Source organism: Otolemur garnettii, unplaced genomic scaffold (genome assembly GCF_000181295.1).
Source record: "Otolemur garnettii isolate 467f Iridium unplaced genomic scaffold, OtoGar3 scaffold00134, whole genome shotgun sequence".
Lineage (NCBI taxonomy): Eukaryota > Metazoa > Chordata > Mammalia > Primates > Galagidae > Otolemur > Otolemur garnettii.
This window is the reverse complement of record NW_003852529.1, coordinates 3808214-3817465: the sequence shown is the minus strand read 5'-3', so window position 1 is coordinate 3817465 and position 9252 is coordinate 3808214. Positions and strand designations below refer to the sequence as shown.

The 9252-nt window shown below is 57.1% G+C and overlaps 2 protein-coding genes across 6 annotated transcripts in view; both read left to right on the top strand.

The window, feature by feature from the left end:
• Nucleotides 1-4782, top strand: part of KLC2 (kinesin light chain 2) — a 10282-nt gene extending 5500 nt beyond the window's left edge. For 4 of the 5 annotated variants that reach the window (XM_023518301.1, XM_023518300.1, XM_012810462.2 and 1 more), the window contains 12 exons: nt 247-469; nt 1002-1089; nt 1196-1297; nt 1394-1567; nt 1656-1755; nt 2264-2313; nt 2403-2470; nt 2775-2883; nt 2973-3131; nt 3199-3323; nt 3542-3599; nt 3888-4782. In XM_023518301.1, the coding sequence (XP_023374069.1) occupies nt 247-469; nt 1002-1089; nt 1196-1297; nt 1394-1567; nt 1656-1755; nt 2264-2313; nt 2403-2470; nt 2775-2883; nt 2973-3131; nt 3199-3323; nt 3542-3599; nt 3888-3971 (1340 nt within the window). In that variant the 3' untranslated portion in view covers nt 3972-4782. The remainder of the gene's footprint in view (nt 1-246; nt 470-1001; nt 1090-1195; nt 1298-1393; nt 1568-1655; nt 1756-2263; nt 2314-2402; nt 2471-2774; nt 2884-2972; nt 3132-3198; nt 3324-3541; nt 3600-3887) is intronic. The other variant, XM_012810460.2, reaches the window with a different exon arrangement.
• An 884-nt stretch (nt 4783-5666) lies between these two features.
• The window catches only part of RAB1B (RAB1B, member RAS oncogene family), a 7260-nt gene continuing 3674 nt past the window's right edge, over nt 5667-9252 (top strand). The window contains exons 1-4 of the mRNA XM_003798358.1: nt 5667-5825; nt 7374-7446; nt 7730-7825; nt 7917-8012. Coding sequence (XP_003798406.1) covers nt 5812-5825; nt 7374-7446; nt 7730-7825; nt 7917-8012 — 279 coding nt within the window. The 5' untranslated portion in view covers nt 5667-5811. The remainder of the gene's footprint in view (nt 5826-7373; nt 7447-7729; nt 7826-7916; nt 8013-9252) is intronic.

Below are 9252 nucleotides of genomic sequence, written 5' to 3'. Positions count from 1 at the left end.
TTGTTTGGCAGGTCCGGGCTGGGGATTCGAACCCACCACCTTAGGTGTATGTGGCTGGCGCCTTAGCCGCTTGAGCCACAGGCGCCAAGCCTACCCACTCTTTTTATGGGGTATCTGTACCTACCCTGTAAATAAGGAAACTGAAATAGGGTGGTTAGCCCAGAGCCACCTACCAGGTAGATTAAAGGCACGACTGGCATGCCCAGCCCAGCCAGGACATCTGACCTCCTACTCTTGGCCCTGTAGCCCCTAGCCCTGGTGGAGGAGATGTGGCTGCTCAGCACGGAGGCTATGAAATCCCAGCACGACTCCGTACCCTGCACAACCTGGTGATTCAGTATGCCTCACAGGGCCGCTATGAGGTGGCTGTGCCACTCTGCAAGCAGGCACTTGAAGACCTGGAGAAGACATCTGGCCATGACCACCCTGATGTGGCCACCATGCTCAACATCCTGGCACTAGTCTATCGGTGAGGGCTCCTCTGGCTACAGTCATCCTGGGGGCACCTGCATCCTTGGAGGCTCCAGCCTGCATGGAACTGAGTCTAGTGCAGGAGAGAGGGTGGGTCTGAACCAGGGAGGGGCTGACACGTGCACTCCAGAGTTCCCAGGAAGTGGTGTTTCTTCAGGCACCAACCTTGAGTGGGTGCTTTGGTGAAAAGTGAGTTTGCCCAGAACACAGAGGGTGGGAAAGAGTCCTGTAGCACACAGCTGGTATGACCAAAGGCCTGGGGACTGGATGGCAGGGCATGTGGCGAGAAAGTTGTGTGGGGCCAGAAGAACTATGAATGGGGTGGGAGTGGAACCCAGCACTGCATGCCCTGGCCAATTGTGAACTCCTGGGGAACAGGAGCTGACCAAGTCTCCCCATCCTCTGGGTCACACTTCATCACACCCCCTCCTCAGTGAATATAGGAGTGACTGTGGGGATCAGAGGCCACTGCAGTAGGGGCTCAGGCTGGAGGAACAACCTTGACCAACCTTGACAGCTCATTGTTTCAGGGATCAGAACAAGTACAAGGAGGCTGCCCACCTGCTCAATGATGCCCTGGCCATTCGGGAAAAGACACTGGGGAAAGACCACCCAGCCGTGAGTGAGCGTGGGTGGGGCCGCCTCCCACCCTGTGCAGCTTTCAGGTCCCAGACTTCCCTGCCCAGCAGGGCCTGGGTCAGGAGCTTCCATTCTTCCCCTTCAGGTGGCTGCAACACTAAACAACCTGGCGGTCCTGTACGGCAAGCGGGGCAAGTACAAGGAGGCTGAGCCTCTGTGCAAGCGGGCACTGGAGATCCGGGAAAAGGTGGGGTCCAGCAGTGGGAGCACTGGGCACATGGAGGGCATAGGTGAGATGGGCAGGTGGTGGGCAGCCCTGAGTTGGTTCTCTGGCCCATCCTAGGTCCTAGGCAAGTTTCACCCAGACGTGGCCAAACAGCTGAGCAACCTGGCTCTTCTGTGCCAGAACCAGGGCAAGGCGGAGGAGGTGGAGCACTACTACCGCCGGGCACTAGATATCTATGCTGCACGCCTCGGGCCTGACGACCCCAACGTGGCTAAGACCAAGAACAACCTGGTGCCTGGGGCTGGGAGGGGTTGGGGGAGGAAGGAGAACAGAAGGCTCAGCTCCTTGGGTCCTGCTCACCCCCTCCCCCCCACCCCAGGCTTCTTGCTACCTGAAGCAGGGCAAATACCAGGATGCAGAGACCCTGTACAAGGAGATCCTCACCCGAGCTCATGAGAAGGAGTTTGGCTCTGTCAACGGTGAGTCCACTAGTGCCACCAGCTTCCAGGCCATCCAGGATGAATATCTCAGATGGGCAGTTCCTCAGGTTGGGCTGACATCCCGCCTTACCTTTGGGTACACATGTGAGCACACAGGGATCACATGGCCCCCTTTGCCTGCCTGTGCCCTGGCTTCCCCCTTCTCCACTGGGTGACTCCTGCTGGCCTGGAGGGTCTGGCTCCAGTTCCTACTCCTGGGTCCCTTAGAGCCTGGCCCATCACTCAGGACTAGTGCACATCCTAGGGCAGGGCCCTGAATGTATAAGGGTCTGCCCTTCCTCCTACCCCAGTCTCAAGTCCCTCACTATAGACCTGTGTCTGGGTCATCTGTGTCCAGAGGTCACCAGTGTTTGGGGTCTGTGTCTTGTTCATCCAATAAAGCCCAGCCCTAGTGTCCCTTCCTTAGACTCCAGTCCTGTGTTCAGCCCTCCAGCAAAGGCCTGTATGGGAGGCCAGTGACCATCCCCTTTCTTCCCTCTCTCGCCAGGGGACAACAAGCCCATCTGGATGCATGCAGAGGAACGGGAAGAGAGCAAGGTAGCGCAGTGAGGAAGGGCTGGGCAGGTTCTGGGGTGGTGTGCAGAGAGAGGGTTGCCTCCCACCTTCCCCACCATTCTTTTCCCCAGGATAAGCGCCGGGACAGCGCCCCTTATGGGGAATATGGCAGCTGGTACAAGGCCTGTAAAGTAGACAGGTAAGGGTCACATGGCTGGGCTGGGGGTTGACACACCTCTCTGTCAGTTCATCTTTCAAGGCCCAGGTCATAGGCCATCTGCCTCAAGAAGGCTCCCTGCACTGGAACAGCCTAACTCTTGCTTGTGGGTCTTCTAGTTTTAGTCCAGGTGGCCCCAAGCGATTTATCCCATGACAGTAGAAGCCAGATGGGAAAGCCTAAGTTCTGGCTGGCCAGATGGTTCTTCAGGGCCTAGTGTGGGTTTCGTGCCAGGGTGGGCCCTGGGCCTGGGGGAACATGGAGTTTAAGAATGTCCTGTTTACAGCCCCACAGTCAACACCACCCTGCGCAGCTTGGGGGCCCTATATCGACGCCAGGGCAAGCTGGAGGCCGCGCACACCCTGGAAGACTGTGCCAGTCGCAGCCGCAAGCAGGTATGGCTCCCTGCTGAAAAGGGTGGCAGGGACTTGTGTGGCCCTGTATGTGTTCCAATCAGGGCCTGATACCCCTGCCCCTTCCTTAGGGCCTGGACCCTGCCAGTCAGACCAAGGTGGTAGAACTGCTGAAAGATGGCAGTGGTGGGCAGGGAGACCGCCGTGGTAGCCGAGACGTGGCTGCAGGTGCTGGGCCTCGGTCTGACTCTGACCTGGAGGAGGCAGGGCCTGCAGCTGAGTGGAGTGGGGTAAGTCTGGGGGCTGGGATGGGCTAGGAGCCCATGTGGCCTAGAGACAAGCCTATTCCCCCACCAGGATGGTAGCGGCTCGTTGAGGCGCAGTGGCTCTTTTGGGAAGCTTCGGGATGCCCTAAGGCGCAGCAGTGAGATGCTGGTGAAGAAGTTGCAGGGGGGTGGCCCCCAGGATCCCCCTAACCCCAGGTGAGCCCCTGTCTTGAGACACCCACCAGAGTGAGCCTCTCAAGAACCACCCAGCAATCTCAGATGAGCCCCTGCCAGAAACCCAGAGTGCTCTCTTATCCCTCTCAGGCCCCACTACTCACCACTCCACTCCAGCCCAAACACCAATGACCCCTTCCTATGTCCCCCTCACTGCCCAGTACCACATTGAACAAGTTCTGGCCATCCTTTTCCCTCAGGATGAAGCGGGCCAGTTCCCTCAACTTCCTCAACAAGAGTGTGGAGGAGCCAGTCCAGGTAGGCATGGCTGGGGACCTGGGCACTGGGCAGCTGAGGTCAGGCACGAATGTGTTCCTGCTGAGTTTCCCAACCATGTCAGTTCATCCAGCAACAGTTCCTGCCTCCATCCCAAGTTGCACTAGGCTGGACAGCTAGGAGACAGCTGACAGGACCCCAGCCTCTGTCCTGGGTGGGCATGTAAGCGGCCAGTGCCAACACAGTACTGTGGAGATGGGCCCTTTGGGGCCTGGGACGCACAAGCTGGTATGGGCATGAGGCTGAGCCACCTGCCCCCTCTGCCCGCAGCCCGGAGGCCCAGGTCTGTCTGACAGCCGCTCTCTCAGCTCCAGCTCCATGGACCTCTCCCGACGAAGCTCCCTCGTGGGCTAATCCTGAAGGGGCAGCTAGTCCCCAGAGCCTCATCCCGTCGTGTCCCAACCCCAGCCCTGCGCATGGGCCCGCTGCTTGTCCCACCTATCTCTCCCAAGGTCCCTGTCTTTTCTGTTCAATCTCAGGGTAACCTCCTCTCTGGTCATCTCAGCCTGAACCCCGGAGGCTGGGCCTGCCCGCTCTGTCCCTTATTTATTCCTTCTAGCAGGGCCCCTCCTCCCCAGGTCCGGGTGGGCAGGAGGAGCTGCCAGGAGTGTCCACCCTTCCCAGACCCCAGAGCCAAGAACGCTAAGCACCTGCAGTCCTTTCAGTGCCCTTGCCCTCCCCTCCCCATCCCACCCTTCCCTCCTGGCCGTTGCTTCTGTATATAGAGAAATAAGTTATTGGCCGCGTCCCTTCCTTCAGTCCATGGTACTACCCGGGCCTCCCTCGTCCCGCCCTTCTCCGTGGTACCGCCCAGGCCTTAATCACCCCATTCTGCGCGGTGGTATCTCCCAGGCTCCACGTACCCAGGAGCGGCGTTTCCCCAAAGCGTTCCCGGGCCTCTCGCGCTCTTCCTGGCCTCCAGGGGACCCGCCCTGCCCTGGCCGCAGGACGGAGGATCTTTCGCTCGCGCGCGCTCCGCGGAGCCTGCCTGGTGTCCCAGCCCTATGCACTGCCCCTCCCGCCTCGCCACGCCCCCTCCGCGCCTGCAGCTTCCGCGAGCGGCCGTGACTGCCCTCGGCGGGAGGGGCCGCCCCACATGTGGGGCCTCGGCGGTCGCTTTCTATTTTCAAATGTTGCTGTAGAAATAAAGACGGTTTGAATCTGAGACGGGCTTGCTTTCAGGCAGAGGCCGAGGGCCCCTAGGCGTGTCCGAATCGAGGTGAAGTGGGAGCACGGGTGGGTGTGTACACGCGCGTGTCTTGCCCGGTCCTGGCCGCCCAGACAGTGCCTCTATCTCGGAGTTGTTTGGGCTCCGCAGATTCAGGATTTCTTCTAAAACCTTCACTCCCGGGGTTCTGGAGCGCGCAGGCTTTGATGAGCTCTGTTCCTTAGTAAGGGATTTGACTTTGAGCGAGTTTACCGAGACTTGATTTTTTTCTTCTGTAAAATGTGGATAACATGGCTCGGCGCCTGTGGCTCAAGCGGCTAAGGCGCCAGCCACATACACCTAAGGTGGCGGGTTCGAATCCCCAGCCCGGGCCCGCCAAACAACAATGATGGCTGCAACCAAAAAATGGCCAGGCGTTGTGGCGGGCGCCTGTAGTCCCAGCTACTTGGGAGGCTGAGGCAGGAGACTCGCTTGAGCCCAGGAGTTGGAGGTTGCTGTGAGCGTGATGCCATGGCACTCTACCCAGGGGGATAGCTTGAGGCTCAGTCTCAAAAAAAAAAAAAAAAAAAAAAAAAAAATGTGGATAACATCATACTAGGATGAGTTAGGAGCGCCCGCACATGAAGAACTCTTGATGAATGAGCTTTTACTAGTCTGTTGCTAGCACCCACCTCTGGTTTGATACTCAAACTGAGAGAGAAGGACCACCTATTCTGTCAGACCAGAGCGCCGCCAGGCTCCCAAACGCGGTCCTCAACCGGGTTCGTCGGGTGCAAACTACAAGCCCCAGAAGGCAATGCGCCGGCGGCGTGGGGGCGAGGAGGCGCAGGCTCACCGGATTACGCTTGCGCAGCGCCGTAAATTGGACGACAAGGGAGACTACAAGTCCCGAGAAGCAGCGCGGCAAGGCCCCAGTCGGGGTCGTTTGCGCCTGCGCGCTGCGGACGGGGCGGAGCGGCCACCATCTTGGAACGGGAGGCGGAGCAGAGTCGACTGGAAGCGACCGAGCGGGCCGCCACCGCCGCCATGAACCCCGAATAGTGAGTGAGCCCCGCCCGCGCCGTGCGCCGCAGCCTCGATCCCGAGTACGGGACTGTACGCTTACCGGGGTTGTCTGGCCCGGGTCAGGGCTGCGCGGCGCCCCCACATCCGGGTCCCTCTTCCTCTGACCCCCCCCCCCGACACACACATCCGGGTCCCGCCCCTCCCCCCGGGGACCTGAAGACCCCGGCTAGGCGCCTGGTGTCCTCGTACCCGGAGCTTACACGGCGACCTACAGAAGTAGCACTTGCACCCTGAGGCACTGGTCCTACCAGGCCTTAGCAGTCAGGTGACCCTGCAGCTCCAGTCACTCCAGGCCTCAGTTTCCCCACCTGCTGCTTGATCGCGGTCCCGGCGTTTTGGAACCCGTCACGATAATTTATGGCCTAGCGTTCAGGGTTGGCCATGTAGATTGGTTAGTGGTCCCCCTGCCCTTCTCTTTCTCCTGGAACCGGATTCTTGGGGCCAGGCTGAAGCGCCTCCTAGGTCGCAGCACCCGCAGATCCTCCTCTAGGGCCTGCTTCCTGCCCCTTGCCTGGGTCGCGCCGTCTTGTCACTCCCAGTGGCCTTTCCTTTCCCGCCCTTCCCTTTGCTCGGGCCCCCAGTGCCACTGTCACGAAGTTGAGGTGCCTGGAATATGCTATCCACCTTCCAGTGGGATTCCTTGGTCCTCAGACTTTCCTCACTTTTTGGTCTTTTCCCCCTTGCGCAGGTGGCCCACCTCTGTGTCCCAGACTTGTAGTTTGCCCGAGTGTCGGTTGTCTTCTTTCTCTTCAGCCACTTCCTTTTTCTTCTCCAGATCCAGCCACTGGGTTTCCTTGTGGAAGGGGGAGGTCTGAGCTGGCAGGGAACCTGCAGGCTCTCAGAGACTCCCGAGTCCAACAGACCTGGTTGAGTCTGAAAGTTATCTCAAGGCAGGTCACTGTCACTTCCCTTCTCTGATTTCTGGCTGCCTCATTAGTCAGGAACAGCAACACTCCCTTCATTGGACTGCTGTGGGGATTAAATGAGGTGCATTTGGGGTACTATGTTACAAGTTGGAACTCAACAAATATTACATGTGATTTTTGTCACCACTTGTTGACCACATCTTTTTGGGGATGTCTTGTCATCCTCTTCATATAGCTTTTTCACTTAATTGGTCCAGGATTGGGCCTGCTTTCCACTCCTGGGGCTGCACCTGCCAAGCTAGGCACAGCACAGGATGTGGGGTGGGTTGTCTAAAAGCCCATACTGGACCGAACCATGGAGGCTATCAGGAATCAGGAGAGAACACCAAGCTTTGTCACCTTGGCACGTTATGTATCTCTCTGTGCCTTGAAGAGAAACTGAGACACAAAGACATGGCAGAATGTGAGCCCTCTGAGCTATCTGTGTTATGGTGTAGGGTCAGCCCTCCTCAACCCAGATTGTTGGGAGGATCTGGTGAGCAGCATTATGCCCTACACCAAGCCTGCCTCATGACGTTGGGGAGATGTTGTGACTGTGATTTCAGGATGATGGTAGTGGGCTTCCTGCCTTCATGCCTTCTGATCCTCTCTCTCCAGTGACTACCTGTTTAAGCTGCTTTTGATTGGCGACTCAGGCGTGGGCAAGTCATGCCTGCTCCTGCGGTTTGCTGTGAGTAAGAAGCCTCCCATACCATCCATCTGGGGCCCTAGCTGGCGGCTGGGAGGAAAGGGGCAACCCAGAGCACAGTAGTTGTGAGGCCTGGGAAGCAAGGACAAGTGTGCAGGACAGCAAGACATCTGCCTAAACAGAGGAACAGGGCTGGCAAGTTGGGTGCTAAGAGCTGGGACTTGGCAGTTAGTATCCCAGCTGGGACAAGAAGCTGGAGGGAGGCTATCCAGATAGGCCCTGGGCATGATCACTCAGGCCATTTCATTGGCCCCTGACCTTCCAGGATGACACATATACAGAAAGCTACATCAGCACCATCGGGGTGGACTTCAAGATTCGAACCATTGAGCTGGATGGCAAAACTATCAAACTTCAGATTGTGAGTGTCACTTTCCCCAAAACCCTTGGGACAGAGGCATCTGTCTTGGGAAGGAGTGCAGGACTGACTTCCTTTGCCTGCTGTCTTTTAGTGGGACACAGCCGGTCAGGAGCGGTTCCGGACCATCACCTCCAGCTACTACCGGGGGGCTCATGGCATCATCGTTGTGTATGACGTCACTGACCAGGTACTCGCGGACTAACCGTCCTTAGCTTTGCCTCCTCAGCCTTAGGTCTTTGACTCTTGCTGCTTTTATCTCTTTCTGTCCTCTCTTTCCTGATGCTTCCTGGAAAGGAGACTGTATTTGGACTCATCTCACAAGGAGAGAAACGGCCACAGAAATGGATCCTTCCAAGGTCCTGCTGCAGGGTCTTGGCAGAACCAGGCCTCACATCTTCCCTCTCCACCAAACTTGCCATCTTACTGTCAACCTTCCAGCAACTGTTGTGGGAGTTTAGTCATCTGGGGTTGGCTCCTGTGCAGGGTTGTGGCTTCCTGTGTGAAGACACTGGGGGAAACAATTAGAGGGCCTCAGACAAGGAGGGGAGGGAGCCTTGAGTGCTGAGCCCAGTGTGAGCAGGGGTCTAGCAGCCCTGTGTCTCCTGGGGCAACTTTAGTCATGTCACTGGCAGCCGTGTGACAGCAACATCCTGAAATGGTCCCATCAAACTTTATAGTTTGTAGAACTTGTCAAAGCCTTTAAGTTGCCTTCTGATGCTCCTAAGTAGCCTGTGTCACATTCCCATCTGAATAGATAAGAAGTTGAGTTTGGGATTATAAGGTGACTTGCTGAGGCCCAGTTCAATGGCAGAGTCAGAAAGACTTGTTTGCTGATTCCACCAGCTTTGTTTTTCCTACCAAACCTTGTGGCTCAACAGGGGCCAGGCCCTGGGGACGTGGAGAACTTCACATCAACCCTGGGCCAGGAGGAATCCCTACCTGAGGGGCAGCTGGGCTCCAGCTCACAGGGACTCAGCTCTGGACAGGCCATGGGTGAGCTGTCCGCCATCCAGACAGAGGTCACCAAGGCCCTCCTGGCTGCCAAATGTAGTGACCTCATTTAAGCTCTTGCCCTGAGTAATCTATTGTGGCTTTTAACTCCATTCTATTCTATCTCCGTAAAAAGTTTACGTCCTCGGCTCCCAACCTCCTGCTGCGTTTGGTTCTGTCTATCACCCTGTGCTGTTCCCTACAACCTTGTATTTTGTGTTTCCTGAATGCCCCAAGTGTCTTTACTTGCCCTGCACAGTTCTGATCACTTCCGTGGTTCAGCTGTGTCTTCTGTTCTGTGATTCCTATATCTGAACAGTTGTCACTAGACAACTCTCCTCCATGCTGGGTCTGTGCTGGCACTTGGTATCTGTGTTCATTGTCATCCTCAGTCTTTTTTTTTTTTTTTTTTTTTTTTTGAGACAGAGCCTCAAGCT